General features: G+C 43.8%; 1 protein-coding gene across 1 annotated transcript in view; it reads right to left on the minus strand.

The window, feature by feature from the left end:
* The window catches only part of SERPINI1 (serpin family I member 1), a 103,115-nt gene that overhangs the window by 31,198 nt on the left and 50,860 nt on the right, over window positions 1-21,057 (minus strand). The window contains exons 2-5 of the mRNA XM_083613475.1: window positions 12,070-12,342; window positions 7,563-7,793; window positions 4,594-4,788; window positions 1,134-1,338 (exon numbers count right to left, since the gene is read on the minus strand). Coding sequence (XP_083469601.1) covers window positions 1,134-1,338; window positions 4,594-4,788; window positions 7,563-7,793; window positions 12,070-12,319 — 881 coding nt within the window. The 5' untranslated portion in view covers window positions 12,320-12,342. The remainder of the gene's footprint in view (window positions 1-1,133; window positions 1,339-4,593; window positions 4,789-7,562; window positions 7,794-12,069; window positions 12,343-21,057) is intronic.

Raw genomic sequence — 21,057 nt, forward strand, 5'->3', positions numbered from 1 at the left:
TTTATTTGAATCCAATGCCTTTCACAGTCCCTAGACTGGCCAATATCCAACATGCTACTAGGGTTGGGCGATATCTGGTTTTCGTGATATATCACTAGCTGAACATTGCGATATAAAGTGGTACCTCAGGATGCGAAAGGGATCCGTTCCAGAGCCCCGTTCGCATCCCGAATGGAATGCAAGACGCGACGCGTGATGTCATTTTGAGCATCAGCGCATGCGGCGAAACCCGGAAGTAACGCATAATAATAATAATTAATAATAATAATTTATTATTTATACCCCGCCCATCTGGCTGGGCCTCCCCAGCCACTCTGGGCGGCTTCCATAGAAACCAAAAATACAGTAAAATATCACACGTTAAAAACTTCCCTGAACAGGGCTGCCTTAAGATGTCTTCTGAATGTCAGGTAGTTGTTTATCGCTTTGACATCTGCTGGAAGGGCGTTCCACAGGGCGGGCGCCACTACCGAGAAGGCCCTCTGCCTGGTTCCCTGTAGCTTTGCTTCTCGCAATGAGGGAACCACCAGAAGGCCCTCGGCGCTGGACCTCAGCGTCCGGGCAGAATGATGGGGGTGGAGACGCTCCTTCAGGTATACTGGACTGAGGCCGTTTAGGGCTTTAAAGGTCAGCACCAACACTTTGAACACACTCCGTTACTTCTGGGTTGCCGCGGAGTGCAACTCGAACACGCTCAACCCAAAGCACATTCAACTCAAGGTATGACTGTACTAATATATCACAATGACTGAAATAAGGACAGAGCCATGTAGAGGCATTGGCTGGCTTTGTTGTTTTTCCTGCATCGTGATTTTTGCCGGCGCCTGCTCTTGTGATTCGCTGCCCACTGCAGGAGGCAGGGGAGATCTCAGCTGGCAGAGAGGGGTGCAGGAATCAAGACAAGCATTGGCTGGCTTCACGGTCTTCCCCACATTGCGATTTTTGCATAACACGCGCACCATGATTCAAGATATATTGCCAGGTCAAAATTATGAAACAGGTATCATTATATGGACTTCACACGGATTTTGGACGCTGTATCCATATACCACCCAGCTCGACATGCCACCCACTAAGCCAAACTGTCTGTCCTCTCCCCTCCATCCTGCCAGAAGCTGAAAAAGCATTCTCACCTGGGTAGATAGACTTCCACCTTCTGCTTCTTTACGGAGCTTGCCCATTCCTCAATCAGCTGGGCTTTGACCAGAGGTTCCAGTGTGGCTAGGGGAACTTCTTGCCTGGAAAGAACAATCATCATGCTGTATTCATCTCCTTCGTAGGGGATTTCCAGAACTTGATAGATGCCTCCGGCTTCATTGGAGCCGTCACTGAACTCCCCTAAAAGAAAAAAGAAAAACAGCCCGGTTGGGTTTTCGGAGATAATTTCATTTACCTGTACAGTACTGAAATTCATAGCATGGTCTCTAGCTGAGAACAGGCCTTGAGGCAAATTATGACCAGCCGTTAAAACCATTTGATTGTCTTTTCACATTTTCAATATCAGTTATTTCACCTTTAGATGAGTACACACACATACTGGTCCTGGCATAGGATTCGTGGGTTTATCCTTTTTGTTGTTTGTTTCTTTTTGAGGGGGGGGGTACTTCCCCCTTTTTTGTGTGTGTGTGGGGGAAATACAAAGGCTGCGTTCACATGGCAGTTTATTCCATTTTCATGAAATTTCCCTAACTGTTGATTTCCACATTATATTTGAGCTTTCACATTATATAAAATCAACTTCCGGAACTACAGTGGAATATAGCCCAGGTTTAGCACTCATTTTCATCTTTTTTGCATACAGATTTTCTTTTTTTCTGGAAGCAAATAACACGAATATGAGCACTAAGTTTGCACTAAATTCCACTATAGTTCCAAAAATGGCTTTTATGTCATGTGAATGCTCAGATATGATGGAGAACTTAACTGGGAAAAGATGTGAAAACAAAATACACTGCCCTGTGAATGTAGCAAAAATGAAAATGCTGTACTATCATATTTTTAACACTTCTTTAACTTTTGGGCAAACCAACATAAGAACCTATGTTATGTATGGTTTAGACATATCGGTCAAACACAAGGTGAACCACATTGTGCTAATCATACTTATTAATGAACATCATGGATTGAGCATCCAGATGTACACCAAACAAGCCATGGTTTCTGGAGGTGCTTGTCAGCTTTTGTTTCCCATGGACTCAACTTCACAGCAGCAGCTTCTTGGGGCAGATCAATGGCCCAACTGTTGTTTCTCAATGGACTGTGAATTCAGACATTATAGCAGATCCATAGTTAGCATAAACCATTGTTTGTGAACCAGGCCATGGTTTGTTGGCAGATTTTGATTCAGACATGATTCTGTATTAGGTCCAGACACTGCCCACATATTCTAGCTCAGAGACGAGATCCAGAAACCTTCTTCTACGCATTACAGTACGGACCCAGAAAGTGGTGTGAAAATATAACTGGTTATTTCATCTTCAAAACCAAACAGGTTATCGTTCTGGTCAGCAGCTGCACAAGGAGCTGCCTGGAATTACCTACGTATGTTCCTTTGATCATGGAACGGCCTCGGTCCTGTATACCTGAAGGAGCGTCTCCACCCCCATCATTCTGCCCAGACACTGAGGTCCAGCTCTGAGGGCCTTCTGGCGGTTCCCTCATTGCGAGAAGTGAGGTTACAGGGAACCAGACAGAGGGCCTTCTCGGTAGTGGCGCCCACCCTGTGGAACACCCTCCCTTCAGGTGTGAAGGAAATAAGCAGCTATCCTATCTTTAAAAGACATCTGAAGGCAGCCCTGTTCAGGGAAGTTTTTAATATTTAACACTGTACTGTTTTTAACACTTGATTGGGAGCCGCCCAGAGTGGCTGGGGAATAAATTATTATTATTATTATTATTATTATTATTATTATTATTATTAGAATAACATTTGTACTGTACAGCACTTTCGTGTGTCCAAAGCACTTTGTGTGCATTATCTAAATCCGTGGTTCCCAAACTTTCCCCCCTCACGGACCACTTGAAAATTACTGAGGGCTTTGGGACACCACTTAATATTTTTTCTGACTGTTGTAGCGATTGTAGGGCACCACTGTAGATTCTGTATTCTTTTTAATTGTATTTTTTATTGCTTCCTCTTTTCCCCCCTTATATATTATATTTTTTTGTATTGCTGTTTGAATGCCATAAAATCCAGATTGCAATGCATATAATAAAATACAATGAAAGAAATAAAAGAAGCAATTAAATTGGGTGTGCCATCTTCCACCTTCAACCACAAATCCACAGACATGCCGTAGAACTGTGAACAAAGCTCAGGTCACAGTTTGGAAATTTCTGGGCTAGATACAGGGTCAGTTTGCCCATGATGCAGGACGAAGCAGCTGCCTTGGGCAAGACTGAAATCTCCTGAGATCTTGCTGGAAACCGCTGAAATCTGGAGAAATCTCACTGGAAACCGCCATCACTATTGCTACAGATCAGGGAGGATTTGCTGGTGTGGGGTGTTGCGGCAGCAGATTCCTGTTTTGCCTTGGGCGGCAGAATAATAATAATTTGTATTTATACCCCGCCCTCCCTGGCCAAAACCGGACTCAGAGCGGCTAACATCAAATGCATAACACATTAACATAAAATCAGGCAATCAATTAAAATACATCCAAAAATCAGATCAGGATCAGAATAAAATTCAAACAAATGGCAACCCACAGATTAGGGTTGGGGACCTTAAATGCTGAACTTATATGAGCCTGTGAGAAAAACTGGGAGGCTAGTTTCATGCTGCTTTCTGTGAGAAAAATTGGGAGGCTGCTTTCACGCAAGTTCTTATGACAGTGGAGGGGGAGTCAGACTGAACCCTGACCAAAGGCCTGGCGGAACAGTTTCATCTTGCAGGCCCTGCGGAAAGATGACCCTGTCTTGTTGCAATCCTTAAAACAACCCTGGAAGATAAAGGTAAAAGGTAAAGGACCTCTGGACAGTTAAGTCCAGTCAAAGGTGACTATGGGATTGCAGCGTTCATCTTGCTTTCAGGCCGAGGGAGCTGGTGTTTGTCTATAGACAGCTTTCCGGGTCATGTGGCCAGCATGACTAAACAGCTTCTGGTGCAATGAGACACCATAACGGAAACCAGAGCGCACAGAAATGCCATTTACCTTCTGCCGCAGCGGTACCTATTTATCTACTTGCACTGGCTTGCTTTCAAACTGCTAGATTGGCAGGAGCTGGGGCAGAGTAACGGGAGCTCACCCCGTCGCAGGGATTCAAACAGCCAACCTTCAGATCGGCAAGCCCAAGAGCCTCAGTAGTTTAGACCACAGCACCACTCATGTCCCCCAGTATTCACATCTTCCATACTGATATAGCAATGAAAACATTGCAGTTGACACAATAATAATGGAAGGCTCCTTTGGAAACTTCCATTTCTGAGGCCCCGGTGCAAACAATGTGATTTCATTTTCGTCTGGTTGGCAATTGTGCAGGAGATGTTATTAAGAGGTGTGAATTGGCATTAAGTGCTGAAGAAGGGTGATAGCGTATACCTAGAAAATTAATCTTTTCTGCTAGAAAGAAAACATGTACGACATTGCTTACCGTAATAAAATTCTCCCTGCTGATACATCATTGGAATTTGCACTTCACTTTCATCATCTTTAGTGAAGGAGAAGGTTCTTGTGTTTTCTGGCCTGAACTGAGACTTCCAATTTCCCTTAAAGTAGATTGCATTGACGAGGGCCAAGTGAGTGAGAGCGCCAAAATCCCTGGCCGACACAAAATCTTTGATCATGTCTGTCGGTTGAAAGGGGAGAGAAGGAGCACATCGATCAGAATGCCTAATTGAACATTTATATCAACGCTGCAAACAGCCCCCCCCAAAAAACAACAACAACACCATGGAAGGAAAACAAAACAATCTAAAAGCAACTCCTTTCCATATTCCCACATTTAACTGTCCACTGTTTGGTCAGAGAAGAATTTAGGCTTCACCACAGGCAGATCAACCTGCACAACAAATGCAATATATACTTGTCTAAAATAGTTTTGAAGTTATCGGCATTAAAATTGTCTTACAATGTTTAACCAGCTGGTATGTTAGATCAAGGCGATGCCCATAAAAAGAGTGAAAAACAAAACAGAAAACAACAACAGGCTGCGTTTGAAAAACAATGTAAAACAACCTTGATAATGACCCATTCGTTCCAGATGGAAAAGCTTGTTGGTGGGGGAGGTATTTTCAATTGTTTCCAGAAAGCGCAGATAGTGGGTGCTTGTCTTACCTCGACAGGAATGCTATTCCACAGAACAGAGCCATGCTGAAAGCCCTGCTCCAAATTACTGTGGCGTGGGCTCAGTTCTTTGGAATTTGCACTGTATGCCACAGTGACCTAGTGGCTGTATATAAGCGATAAGCTGGACTTCTCAAGTAACCACACCTCCTCTGTGCAGGCCACACCCCTCAATGTCCTGTGGAGTCATTGCAAAGCCTGTGGAACTCCCTCCCACAACGGAGACTAGACAGGCACCCTTCTTGCTCAACTCCAGGCACAGACTAAGACTCTCCGGTTCTGGCAAGCGTTAATAAGGTAGCGTTTGGTTTTATGACACTTGCCAATGGTCCCCATTTTCTGCAGATTGCTTTTAGGCACACTGCTTACAAATGCAAACAACTGATATAGAAATCCCTTCAATAAATAAATAATAAACAAACCCCACTTTGGATGCTGCTTGTGCCTGGCTGGAATGAGCCCTTAAACTCTGATTAATGCCTCTTGTCTGCCAGGCTGGGGGGTGGAGGAGGGGAGGACACTGAGGGATGGAAATGTGATTCGTGAAAGTGGACCCCCCCCCGGCTGTCAGGTGGCTGTTGCGGTTGCTCGAGAGTAACCAGGCAGGACTCTGACCTGTGTTGAACAGGCTTTATTTTGGTGCAAACTATTTACAGTGAAGAGCCCCAAAGCTCATGTCTGGCTCAATCAGTAGCAGAATCCGGGAGTGGTCTTTTTCTGGACCTTCCCCAACATAAGAGTTTCATTACCCCCAACCATCTCCGCCCCTCTCTGCGCCTCAGACTACTGCGCAGAATGGACGATGGCAAGGGCGTGTTTCCCTCTTGTCCGGCTTGCCCAGGAGCGGTGTTAAGGCTCCCCCCAGCATCCTCTGGTCCTTCTACCTCTTTCCCACTGGAGGTGGGGCTTTCCTCCTCCCCGGAAGAGGAACTGATTTTCGGAGGGTCCCTGTAACACAGCTGCCCTTCTATTTCTCGCCTCTGAGCCGATGACAGTTCCCTGACACCTCCATTACACTAACACGAATATACAACACCAAAGCAAGCACCTCTGGCTCAGGGCCTCTGAAACTTAAGTCAGCATCCTCCTACCTGAAAGGGATTGTTCTGTTGACTGCCTCCCATCTGCAAATGATTTTCGGTACAAAATTGACACAGGATCCAGAGAGCAAGTCTACCAACTTCAAACTTTTCTCACGCTACTATTCCTGCTTGCTTTTACCTGGGCAACATCCCACAGGCTTCGAGAGTAATAAGCGAGTAATAAAACGGGGAACGCATCTCAGCATCCGCCCCGCTGACATTTACTCAAGGAAAGGAAGAGATGTCTTGCATCTGTTTGAGTCAGGGGAGGCTTGTTAGCCAAGCCTAGCAGCTGCTGTGCCCACATTCCTAAATAAATCACTCCAATCAGAAGGCATTGTCTGCTACCTGGTGCTGCCAACTGGGAACGGCTTGCTTGATTTTCGGTATGATAATTTCGTCTTTGGATTTCTGCGCCGACAGTGATGAATCGAGTGGATGGGTGGAAATTTCACAGATCGCTACAGACGGGGGTCTCTGTGTTTTATCTGGGATAAAATAAGCTACGTGCATCAGAGACACTCGGGTACAGAGTCACCGATCCGAACAGCCGTGCGCATTCTGGTGCGCAACTGGGACTGTGCCTTTGCTTGCATGGTAGAAGCAAGTCACCCAAGCCATTCACTGGTGGGGATAATTTAGAATCAAACATTTACATGGAGATAAGAGATCTGTAACTACTAACTACATCAGTTTAACAGACCAGATAGCTCAAGTCAGTAGAACACGAGTCTCAATTTCAGGGTCGTGGACTGATTCTTGTGGTCCCTTCCAACTCTACAATTCTACAAGGCTGATCTTCCAACTTGCCATGCCTGGAAGTGGGTTCAAAATGGCTTGGTCACCATGCTTCAGAACGACAACATAAGGGCACCACTGCAGGGCAGTTCATCAAATTTTTCTGCAAAGAGATGGAAATGTTTGGGACCAAGATGTAAAATGTTTTAAAGGAGGGGGTGGGGAACCCTAAGGCTTTCAAACCAGTGGCATGTAGCTCCTGGAAGGTTTCCCTGAAGGGATTGCAGTCCCTGGGCTGAGCCTGTTTTTAAGCTCTCTCCAAAGAAAGAAACACACGACATTTGGTGCAGTCGACAACTTTAGCAATGAGCCATTTTAAGACATTCAACAGCATCCCAATGAGCATAAAATGACAACTGTTGACAGTGGGGAGGAATGTAAAAAGACAGGAACGTACTATTTGTGTGATTCTCCACCCATCTATTGATGTGGCTGGCGACGGCTATGTTTTGACTGAAATCCACATCTTCCACTTCAGCTCTGAAGTACGTCTTCATCAGCTGCAAAAATTTGTCACTGACGTGAAACCCACTCTGTACATAGAGGGAATTGGCAAGCTTCATCACGTACTGGCTGTCTTCAGCGTTTGCCATGTCAGAAAGGTCCTTCAAGAAGGAAAATTCTTCACCTGGAAGAAAGGTGCGAGATAGGAAATATTTCTGTCAGGGTTAAGTAAATATATTGAGGGCTTAAAGAATCCCATTGTCTTCCCAGTGGAAAATCACAGTGATATTTTCGCTTTCGACAGAGAAGGTCACTGCGAAATGGTATATAGGGTGGCTTGACTCGTCTTCAAAAAGACTTGGGACTAATAAAACATTAGAAGCAGGGGCATCCGCCCAAAGCAATTCAAGGGTCCTCGTGAGCAGCCAAAGCTACATTTAAATGGAGAATTTTCCATTAATGCCAAGAAGTGTTCAATATGTGTCCCTATTATGTCATGCTTTGCATACATGGAAAATAATGGGCAGCCCCCTCTCATCACAGAGCAAGTTTGGGAAACCTTTGGCTCTCCAGATTTTATCAACTACAAGCCCCAGCCATTGACAGATCTATCTCCAAGAATATGTCTAATCCCCTTTTACAGAGATGTAGGCTGAGGGCCCGTGGCAGTGAATTTCACAAGTTAAATTATGCATGGCTCAAGGTATTTTTGTCCTGAGTCTACTGCCAACCAATTCCACTGGGTGACCCGAATTCCTAATATTATGACAGGGGAACAAAAACTTCTTTGCGGCCATTTTTGTGTGCAATCCTTTTGTTCTTTTAATTCCACCCTCACCTTTCCTCTTGCATGTTCCCTGCGTGCACATCATTCTCTTTTTGAAAAGAAAAGAAAAAATCATAACCAAGGCAATGAACTAGAGCACAAAGCAGTCCTTTGACAGGGAATAGCATTCATCAGTTGACAATCAACTGTTTTATAAACTGGCATTATGTGTCCATATGTTTCCAACTTTTAATGGGAGGTTCCCAACCACTTTTGTTAAATATTTACACTGTTGGGCCAGCTGTTTAAAATTTCCTCTGCTATTCTAAAGATTCCCATAGAGCTCCTTCAAGATTTCCCCAAAAGCCGCACTAACGATGTTTACATAGGATTAGCGCATACCATTTGCACGGAAAAAATAAACCAGCTCAGCGTGCTGCAAATGTCGCCGCATTTTGAAAATGATGACAGACTGTCACCTTGTCTCCAAAATGAGAACGGGACTTATTTTTAAATCCCTTCACCCCTTTTGTTTAGCGTTGCAAGGTTTGCAAAAAAATAAAAATAAATCAAATGCTGTTCTGTCAGCAGGGATGGTTTAGAAGAGCTGAGGGTCCAAATGGGCCTCCAGACAGGACACATAAGGAATTTAGTGCAAGGCCCAAGCTCATTGCAGATGAGTGGGGCTGGAAGTTGCTTTTACCCTCACAGAAAATTGTTGAAAAAGTGAGGATTGGAGATACTGTGGTGACCGTGAAAAAATAAGGGGATGGGGGCGGAGTATACATTTTGGGTTGTATCCAACACTCTACACACAGAGTTCCAGTGTGCTGTAGTGGTTAAGAGTGGTGGACTCGTAATCTGGTGAACCGGGTTCGCGTCTCCGCTCCTCCACATGCAGCTGCTGGGTGACCTTGGGCTAGTCACACTTCTTTGAAGTCTCTCAGCCCCACTCACCTCACAGAATGTTTGTTGTGGGGGAGGAAGGGAAAGGAGAATGTTAGCCGCTTTGAGACTCCTTCGGGTAGTGATAAAGCGGGATATCAAATCTAAACTCTTCTTCTTCTTCCACTCATGCAACACAATTTAATCCTCCTCTGCTATCTCTGTATGCCCCCAAATCTGCTCCAGTGGACCCCATATACCTCTGTTCTCCCATGAAGAGGCATGAAATCACATCGAGCAAGGGACCAAATTATTGAGGGGGGGGTGACCGTATCCCCATGTCTCAGATACAATAAAAAGGGTGAAGACGGAAGGATCAGGATAGCAGCTAGCCACAGTGGCCCATTATCTGGTAACCTCACGTTTAGATTTTGTAATGCACCTCTGAAGGGAGACTGGAAGCTGCAGCGTGTTCAGAAAATAGCGCACAGGATTGAGAGTGAAGTTTCTATTCCGGACCACATAACACTAGTCTTGCACTAACTGCAATGGCTACCATATGCTACCAGGTCCAATTCAACATTTTATTGCAATCCAACAACACAAGGTTCCCTCCTCTGCTTGGCTCCCTCTCCACAGAGTTTTAAGCAGAGTGTGAAGACACACCTTAATCAGGCCTTTGATTAGGCTAATGCTGTTCGTAATTTTAACTCCGTTGCTCGTGGACTGAATGCTGAATTTTTGGTGAAGTGGGCAAATGTTTATAATGGGAACTGATTATAGTCTTAACCGGTTTAGTTATGTAATACTGTTGCTTTGATCATATGCACGAGTAAACAACCCTTGAATCTTTTCTCTGAAGTGTGCTTAAAAATGCATAACTATATTAGTTAAATAATCTATAAAAGAAAACTAGCAATGAATTCTTTAGCTGCAACACACCATATGAATGTGACATATACATGCCAGCCAACTGAATGTTGGTCTACCTTTCAGTCTTGCCTTTCTGATCATTGCATGACACTCATCTTTTCCATTTTAAAACAATGTAGCAGGCATATTTTATGTGTTTGTTCATCCCCTTGTTACCTAGAGACATTCCAGTTTGGTTTAAGGCCTGTATTTGGCACCAAAACAGCCTTAGGGGTTGCCCTGATTTATGACCTTTATCAGAAGAGAGACGAAGGGAGTTAAGACCCTGTTGGTTCTCCTTGGTCTCTCAGTGGTTTTTGATACCTTTGACTATGGTATTATTCTGGAGTGACTTAGGGAGGTGGGAGTACTCTGTTACAGTGGTAACAAAGCTCCTACCTGCAGGGTCACTACCAGAAGGTAGTACAGTGGTAACTCCGGTTGCAACCTGAGGACCGCTTCTGCGCATGTGCGTGTGGTGGTAGACCACTTCTGCGCATGCGCGCACAACAAAACCTGGTCAAATACTTCCAGGTTTGCTGCTTTTGCATGCCGAAGTTTATGTAAGCAGAGGGTTACGTAACCGGAGGTACTACTGTACTAGGAGATTGCTGCTGGCTCCATAGCCTTTGGGCTTTGGGGTCCAGCAAAGGTCCATTATATCTCTTATATAAAACTAATGGAGCTATTATACATGGATTTGAAACCCGTTAGTATGCTGATGACAGACAACTTTCTCTTCACTATTCAGTATGAATCACGAGAGGCTATAAAAGTGTTGGACAAACATCTGGAGGCAATGAAGGAAGGGTGGGGCAAATAAACCAATGCTAAATCCTTACAAGATGTAAAGAGAGGTGGGTGGGAGGTTTTTGTGTCCCAGAATCAGGTGTACAACCTGTTCTGGGAGAGGATGAACTCCGCTTGAAGGAATAGGTTCATAGGCTAGGAGTACTCCTAGATTTCAACTTGTCCCTCGAGTCTCAAGTGGCTTCTGTGTGCTTATGCCTAGCTTAGAATGATTTATCACAATTGCAGTTTCTGGATCAGAATAGCCTGGCCTCAGCTGTCCATGCTCTGGTGACCCCCCATCTGGACTTCTGCAATGCACTGTATGTGGGGCTGCCCTTGAAGGTGGGACAGTGGTTGCCTCTAGTACAGAAGGTAGCTGCTAGGCTGGTAAGTGGGATATAAATTGAGTTAATAAAATAAATAAAAATAGCAATTATTTATTAATAGTTTTTAAACTATCTGTTTAAACTATCTGTTTAAAAAGGAATGCAGAGCTATTCCTGGAATTGTGTGTGTGTTGATTTGCGACAGCATACACATCACCCAATCAGCATGATGTCAAAATAAAATGAGGTGTCGCCCCCCAAAGTAATATAATATCTTCCTTCAAGCAGGTTTTCATTCAATACGCATAAAAGAAGATTAATTTATTTTTTTATCAGCTCTTATCTGATTTTTATGTGTTATTTTTTATTGAGAATTTTATTGTCAGCTGCCTTGGGCATTTTTATTATTGAAAGCCGAGGTATTAATATACCAACTCATCATTTTCTCTTTAATAATACATATTAAGGGCCCCCCTTCTTTCCTTCAAGCAGACGGGACCTTGTAGAAATATTAAAATTCACTTCCATCAACACAGGTGATCCATCCTGTCTAGAATTCTATGAAAGAGCCATTTATAAAGAAAAAATATATATGTGGCACTCATGCTTCCTAGATTGTTATGCAGGACCACCCTATGTGTGTCTGCTAAGATGTTACGACCTGCTGAGTTCAATGGAATTTAATCCCAGGTGAGTGTTAAACTGTTGTTTTAATGTACTGACCGGACAAAATAATAATCAAATAAGTGTTGCTTGATGCTTTGTTGAATGCTCATTACCGTTTTTCAAACCTTCATATCCCATGGCGTGTCTGATTTCCTTAAGGGTGGACCCATGAGCTCCGAGTTCCACCATTCCCATGGCGATTGATATTCCCAGTGGAGAGAAAATAATGTTTTCATCTTCCCCCGCAGCTCTCAGCTGATTGTAAACATTCACTGAAAACTCCGCAATGGTTTCATCAGGAAAACTGGTGCTGAAGCCTTCGCTTTGCAAAACAAGCAGAGACAAGAGGCCAAGGAGAAGCATGTTGAATGGAGGGCGTTTCAGATCTGTAAGGAAAAATTAAGAATTGACGAGTTAATATTATATTGTGCACATAATAGATTAGTAGGATCATTAAATTGTATTAAGCAGAGCATAGTGTCATTTTCTTTCTTTTTAAAAAAAACAGCAACTCATAAGCCATTCACAAACACACAAGAGTGAATTAGAAAAATATATAACAATTATCACAATTGGAGAGAGACCTGTTGGAATGTAATGTCAAAGTGCTGTCTACTATAAAATGATATTATTGGAATGGGAGACAAAGGACGAGCAAGTAAAATCTTCAAGGATACATTGGGCAATAGATTTTGGTTATAATATAGATACAGAAACATGGGAACGATTGTGGAATATGGACATAAAGTTTACAGCATGTTATGGTTTAAGAGAATATGACATGAAAATGTTATATAGATGGCATCTAGCACCTAGTAGATTGGCAAAAATGTATAAATCAAAATTTAATAAGTGTTGGAAATGCAAAGAGAAAGAAGGCACTTTTTATCACATGTGATTAAAGCTTAAAGCTTAATGGGAAATGATATATAATGAATTGAAAAAGATGTTTAAGGTAACATTTGCACGCACAAAAACCAGAAGCTTTTCTTTTGGGAATTATAGGTATAGAACTACCAAAACAGTACAGAAACTTATTTATGTATGCAACTACAGCTGCAAGAATGTTACTTGCCCAAAAATGGGAAGAAGAAGAAATCCTGATGAGAGAAGAATGGATATGCATTCCCTCCCATGAGTGGGGAGGTGGATTTCCCCTAAGGTGGGCTAGTGATGCTATGGCTCTATGGGAGTTACTGAACTTCCTGTCCCATCAACTCCAGCCACTATGGCCAATGGTCAGGGATGATGATGATAATGATGATGATGATGATGATGATAATGATAATGATAATGATAATAATAATAATTTATTCCTACCCCGCCCATCTGGCTGGGTTTCCCCAGCCACTCTGGGCGGCTTCCAACAAAATATTAAAATACAATAGTCTGCTAAACATTAAAAGCTTCCCTAAACAGGGCTGCCTTCAGATGTCTTCTAAAAGTCTAGTTGTTGTTTTTCTCTTTGACATCTGGTGGGAGGGCGTTCCACAGGGCGGACGCCACTACTGAGAAGGTCCTCTGCCTGGTTCCCTGTAACTTGGCTTCTTGCAGTGAGGGAACTGCCAGAAAGTTCTCAGTGCTGGACCTCAGTGTTCAGGCAGAACGAGGGGGGTGGATGATGGCAGTTTTACACTGCTGGCTAGAGTTTGAGCAGGAGTTTGCCACTGGTTGTGACCCCCTCACATCAGTTTTATCCAACTCCTCCTTTTTCAGGAAGAATGCCTTTTATGGGACTTGGGACTCCACTCTTTGCCAGGTGCTGCCTCTGGAGAGTAGGGAGGGAGAAATTTGACCAGTTTGCATTATAACACAAACCTGCTTCGTTTGCCACTTCCAAGCTAACCCGTGAAGCCAAGAGCAGCTATCCTTCAAAAGACACACTTCCTCAAATGTTGTGACGCAGCTCTCTAACGACGGCAACAAAATGTGTACAAAAATGCCCATGGAAATCACAAACAAATGCAGAAATGGAGGAAACTGAAGAAGACTGGGGAAATGTGAAACTGCGAGAAACCAAAACCTATGAGGGAGGCAATGCCTCATCCAACTGCGAAAACACATAAAATGGATATCCAATAGCCAGTTCCTTGAAAGGTTCTTCGCCCCGATAAGCATTAAGGCTAACTCTGCTATGCCAGAGAAGTGAATCCTTTGAACATACAGTGGGATTTGAATCTGCAAGAAGCATGTAGAACAATGTTTCCCACACTTGGGTTTCCAGCTGCTTTTTGACTACAACTCCCATTATCTATAGTGAGCAGGACCAGTGGTCATGGATGATGGGAACTGTAGTTCAAAAACAGCGGGAGTCCCAAGTTTGGGAAGCAATGATGTAGAGCAACGGCAGCCAACATGGTGCCTTCGAGATGTTGTTGGACTGCAACTCCCATCATCCTGGACCACTGCCGATGCTGCTAGGAGTTGCAACCCTAGGCAGCACATTTGCTACCCTGATGCAGAGAAGTGTGCCAGTTTTCATAGATTCAGCCTTTAACTGAATGCTGTGTCACATGAATGGTGGAGAAGTTTCTTGTAACACAAAGACACACACTACATCAGGAATGGGGGAGGTGTCCTTCTTCTACATTGCACTAACTCCACCCAGTATGACCAATGGCCATGCTGGCTGGGACTTATAGTCCAGCAGAACATAAGAACTTGCTAGTCCAGCATTCTGTTTTCACAGTGGCCATCCAGATACCTGTGGGAAACCAGTGAGCAGAGCATGAGCACAAAACACTCTTCAGCTCCTGTGTTTTCCAGCAACTGGTATTCAGAAGCATTGCTGTCGCGTCTGTGGAGACCAACAGGTTTCTCACTCCTGCTATACACCTATTAGAAGACGGGGTTAACTCCTAAAGCAAAAAAAGGACACCCAAGATGCATGTTTTCTTTGACACATGAAAGCATAGTGCATTGCCTTTTTGCCAGGATGTAGAGAAAAATAGCTTGGAATGGAACCTTACATTACAGTTCACTGAGGATGCTGTCAGTCTAATTTACACCTTCAGTTCCTTCTGCTTAGGAGGTCCATGAATAAATGTTAGTCCTTCTGGACAATGTGCTCATGGTTGCATTCACTTATCAGTTCCTGGGAAGCTTGGAAGCTTCTGCCTCTAAGACAGGCATCTCTCTGCACACCTTCCACCTACAATTCTGGCTGGCTGGTCTAGTCAGCAAATAGGAGAGCAAAAACCGTGCCAGCCATTAATGGGTGGAGCTCCGTGAGGAGCACAGGGTGTTGCCTCTTATTTGCAGCATGCAGTCTTCACAACATGTACATTACAACGGATGCGTTATGCACCAAATTACAAATGCAGCCCCCATCTGAACTGCCAGAGACCCTCCAAGTGTCCCTGTTTTCCAGGGACAGTCCCGATTTTAAAGAAGCCATCCTAGTTCCTGATCTGATCCTGGAATGTCCCATCTTTCCTTAGGATGTCCTTATTTTCATTTGAGAAATGTTGGAAGGTATGAAGTTGTGCAACCCCAGAGCCAAGGAGATAAGTAGCTATACAACCTTTAGAAGACACCTGAAGGCAACCCTGTATAGGGGAGTTTTTAAATGTCTAATGTTCTATTATATATGTTGGAAGACCCACCAAATCTGCTCAAGAGAGTTGGGAAACCAAGAGAAAACATTTAGCAGGCATGCAAGGAGTGGAGAGGGTCTTTGCACTAGCAGAATTATTTTGCCACCCGGAGTATGCGGAACTGGCCAAAATGATGGGAAGAATCTGAGAATAGCGTGACCAGAAGTTCTGGACTAAATTTGACTGGACTAAATTTGTGAATTATTTGAAAGACAATTGTAGTCAATCAAACACGATGGTAGGATTGCAAGAAGCTTTGTAAGGAAAGGTATAAAAATCACTGCAGAGAAGAATAAGAAAAGATGATGCTTTGATGTTTTTGATTTGAAAGCAATGGTTAAGTAGTGAAAACGCAGAAATTTGAAATGAAAGATAGAAAATCATAAGGAAGGTTTGAAGGAAGTCATGGCCCTAAAAAGCCCAATTGTATAATATAAGAGGAGAGATTGTAATGGAAAGCATTGTTGTAAAATTAATAAAAATGATATGGCAAAAAAAGAAGAATTATTTTGCCACCCAATATAAAAAAACCTGAGAAATAACAAGCCAAAAAGCAATTCAACCAGCTTAAGCGGTTCAAATTTCTTGAATTGAATGTTCTGGACCAACAATGTCCTTAATTATATCAGGCACATGGACAATCCAGGGATCACTGAGCATATTTAAATCGTATCATGATGAGTGGGCTTTCTGTCCACTCTTATCTTCCTGAAATGAGAGATAGTAACCAGAAAGGGAGAGAATGGAAAAGAGTATCGCCCTGAAGAAGAGCCTAACATGCAGTTGGTTCCTGCCATGATGTCCCCTCCATTACACTATTGAACTAATCCCTTTTGTTCAACATCAATACACTAATCCATCAGGAAAATAGTGGCTGGCCTGAAATCATCGTATTATTTGCCCTGGAAGGTTTGTCTTGCAAAGCATGAAGAAAGAGAGAACGTTGTCATTACACAATCTGTTTATGAATGTGTACAATGCCCCAGTCTTTTATTTTTTTTAAAAAGTGCAGAGATAGCGTCTTGCTTGACTTGGATATGGTTCGTTTATGGTGGTTGTTAATAGGTGGTTTGTTTCCTTCTCTTCGCTGACCTTTTGCGATAATAATACTTAACATTTATACGGTGTATCTTATTAGCACAGTGCTCCACAAACATTATCCAATTAAATATTGTGACAGCTCAGAGTGGTGTGTAATTGAATATTATTAAACCCATTTTATAGGTGAAGAAACACAGTGTAATAGGCTGTTGTGTGTGTTTTGGCAGCAGCATGAATGCCTACTATACGCAAACAGCAGGTTGAGATGGCTAAAATCATTCCTGGTAGGAGAACTGCATGGCTGACTCCTTCCCATTAAAATAATTGTTCGTATGTACAACTCAAGAATATTAGGGAAAAGGCTAGGCAAAGCTGGAACTCCTCTCACTTAAACTTTTCTTTACTATGTAGAACATTTTTGTTTTATTTTTTGCAACAAGGAGGACTATTCAATCATGTGTAATCTTTCCAAATGTTCTTAGACCACAAATCCCATCAAGCCCAGCCAGTATGTCCAATGTTGTTGTTCAGTCGTCTAGCCATGTCTGATTCTTCGTGACCCCATAGACCAGAGCACGCCAGGCACTCCTGTCTTCCACTGCCTCCCGCAGTTTGGTCAAACTCATGCTGATAGCTTTGAGAACACTGTCCAACCATCTCGTCCTCTGTCGTCCCCATCTCCTTGTGCCCTCCATCTTTCCCAACATCAGGGTCTTTTCCAGGGAACCTTCTCTTCTCATGAGTATGTCCAATAGTCAGCGCCTGAAAGGGATATGGCCTCATAGATATTCCTTTCAGTGCTCAGCCAAATATGAGCCTCCTCTGTTCTTAAGAAGTTCGTGATACACAGAGCACTCAGCTATACAGCTGCAAATAAAACATTTTTAAGTGTGTTGTAAAGTGCATTATACAAATGTGACATTAGATGGCGATGGTGAGCTATGGCAAATCCAATATATTTTTCAAAACGTTTTTAACATGTGTCTAGATTCCACCAGAGTCACATGTGCAACTCACAATTAACAGGCATTTTGAGTGCGTGCTCATTATGACATAGCATCATTCGAAGAGTTTTTCTGCAAACAACCAATTTTGCTTACCGTATTTTTCGCTCGATAACACGCACCTGACCATAACACGCACATCGTTTTTAGAGGAGGAAAACAAGGGAAAAAACATTCTGAATGAAACAGTGGATGTATCATTTTTGTGCTTCATGCTGTGGCCACAGACATGTGATCTGATGGTGAATTTGGGGTGACCCAATGCAAAAATCCTGAGAATCCCTGTGGATCCATGCTTTGTAACCACGTTTTTGCACCATTGCAGCCCCAGGCAACAGTGGGTGTGTGATTTTGGGGGGGGGGGCAGGCTGTAGCCATGGACATGCTATGTGCTCTGATGGTGAATTTGGGGTGACCCAATGCAAAGATCCTGAGGATCCATGTTTTGTAACCACGTTTTTGCACCATTGCAGCCCCAGGCAACAGTGGGTGTGTGATTTGGGGGGGGCAGGCTGTAGCCATGGACATGCTATGTGCTCTGATGGTGAATTTGGGGTGACCCAATGCAAAGATCCTGAGGATCCATGTGGATCCATGCTTTTTAACCACATTTTTGCACCATTGCAGCCCCAGGCAACAGTGCGTGTGTGATTTTTGGGGGGCAAGCTGTAGCCATGGACATGCTATGTGATCTGATGGTGAATTTGGGGTGACCCAATGCAAAGATCCTGAGGATCCATGTGGATCCATGCTTTTTAACCACATTTTAAGTGGGGAAGGAAGGAAAAATACAGAATGGACAAGGAGCACGAGAGGGGTGTGCAGAGAAGCAGCTGGCTAAGAATGCAGGAGAGGGGTATAACGGGAGGGAGGAAAGGAAGGCAAAAGTTTTCCCTCACCTACCCACCCAAGCCAGCCAGCTCTCTCTCTCTCTCTCTCTCTCTCTCTCTCTCTCTCTCTCTCTCTCTCTCTCCTCCTGCATGTTTTCAGCAGCACCGGAGCACAGAGACGACACTCTGCTTGCCTGGAGGGGAGGGGCTTTCCCTGCTCTTTGTTCCGTTTGAGCAAACACAGCAAGGAAACAGAGGAGGGTGGGCAGTAAGACCCTGAGGCAGAATGCAGGAAAGCAGCCACTTCCTCTTTTCAGGTTTCCTTTCTCCGAGACGCGCGATTTGATTTTTGCCTGATTTTTTTTGCCATTTGGCTCCAGGGACCACACATTCGCTCAATAACACGCACAGACATTTCCCCTTCCTTTTTAGGAGAAAAAATCTGCGTGTTATAGAGGGAAAAATACGGTAAATTACCAAGGCCCCAAACTTAACTTACGTGAAGACTTGACAATTATACAAAATCTGCTTCAGGGGGCATCAGTAGGTGAATTCTCTGCCCCACAGCCACCTGTGTCACTTTGTAGACCACTCATACAATGGTAAGCTTGCTTCAGCTATGCCCTCCACAACAGAGGGATAAGACTGGTTTGAGTCACACAACGTGTCAAGCCAAATGATGGCTTGGCGGGGTAGTGTAGACTCCTGGATCTGAGCTTGCAGATGTTTCATTCGTCCCTGGCTGCCATGCTGCCAACGGCCTCGGTTCTTTATATCTGAAGTTCAGCCTGGACACTGAGGTCCAGCGCCAAGGGCCTTCTGGTGGTTCCCTCATTGCAAGAAGTGAGGTTACAGGGAACCAGACAGAGGGCCTTCTCAGTAGTGGCACCCGCCCTGCGGAACGCCCTCCCATCAGATGTCAAGGAAATAAGCAACTATCCTACTTTTAAAAGACATCTGAAGGCAGTCCTGTTTAAAGGTAAAGGGATCCCTGACCATTAGGTCCAGTTGTGACCAACTCTGGGGTTGCGGTGCTCATTTCGCTTTATTGGCCGAGGGAGCTGGTGTACAGCTTCTGAGTCATGTGGCCAGCAGAACTAAGCGGCTTCTGGTGAACCAGAGCAGCGCATGGAAACACCGTTTACCTTCCTGCTGGAGCAGTACCTATTTATCTACTTGTACTTTGACGTGCTTTGGAACTGCTAGGTTGGCAGGAGCAGGGACCGAGCAATGGGAGCTCACCCCGTCGCGGGGATTCGAACTGCCGACCTTCCAATCAGCAAGTCCTAGGCTCTGTGGTTTAACCCACAGCGCCACCCGCGTCCCATAGCCCTGTTTAGGGAAGTTTTTAACGTTTAATTCTGTATTGTGTTTTTAATATTTGATTGGGAGCCACCCAGAGTGGCTGGGGAAACCCAGCCAGATGGCCGGGGTATAAATAAATAAATTATTATTATTATTATTATTAGTAGTAGTAGTAGTAGTAGTAGTAGTAGTGGTAGTCTTAGCATGCCATTCCAACCCAGGCTCTTGGCTGTGAAGACTAACCACAGGCTGTAACCAATGTTTATTCTTGGTTACTCTAGCATAGTCTAGAGAGAGAGCTTGGGTTTGGGCAACACACTAAACCAGACCTTGGTGTGCCTCACTGTGGCTTACTGTGAACTGCAAATTAGGTCATTGCTTTTTTCATCTGTGGAGGACAGTACATCTATGATGCTAAACTTAAAAAAACAAATCATTTTCCACACATCATTTATTGAGTATTTAGCAAGCTGAGGAAGAAGTAATAATAGCTCCACTGTCCACATCTCTTATTTACCTCACTATTTGCTGTAGTAGGGTGAAAAATAAATTACCTAAGCCCTGGCCATGGTTGGCTTTGAATGCTGCTTGAGGCTCAACTACCTATTTCAGCAGTGCCATAAAGCCATTTAACATTTTCCTAGGGGAGAGGTGAGAAATAATCTTCCTCTCTCTGAGGCATGGCCATCATCATTTTCTTTCAAGGGCTGTAAGGCAAACAATTCATTTGAACAAAAACAGAAATCAGTGTTTATTCATTATTATTCCCTAGATACTTTTGTCCCTTAATGAAAGCTGCTGTGTGCCAGTATATAGAAGAAGTGGACTCTGATAAGGGGATTTTGACAAGTCCCAGCTCTGCCTTGGGCTCGTTCTGCAACTGTGGGCAACCCATTATCTCAGTCTCCATACAACATGTATGAAATGAGAATAATAGTAAACTATCTCACAAGGCAAAACACCCTGAGGTTTTGAAACTACTACATAATGAGTTTTAATGCCACTACTTATTGTTACCTGCCTGCTCTCTATATACTTTCTTAAAACTCAGACCTCATCAATTTGATGCACAGGGATAGCTTAACTACTGTTGTCTATGCTCTGGTAACCTCGAGGTTAGATTACTGTAATGCATTATATGTGGGGCTGCCTCTGAAGATGGTTTAGAAACTTCAGCTGGTGCAGAATTCAGCGGCCAGGTTGCTCACCGGGGCAAGGCGGTTTGAGCATATTACACTGATCCTGGTCTGACTGCACTGGCTACCAATTAGTCTCTGGGCCCAATTCAAAGTGCTGGTTTTGACCTATAAAGTCTTTAAGGCTCA

Source organism: Podarcis filfolensis (genome assembly GCF_964270895.1).
Source record: "Podarcis filfolensis genome assembly, chromosome: 5".
NCBI lineage: Eukaryota > Metazoa > Chordata > Lepidosauria > Squamata > Lacertidae > Podarcis > Podarcis filfolensis.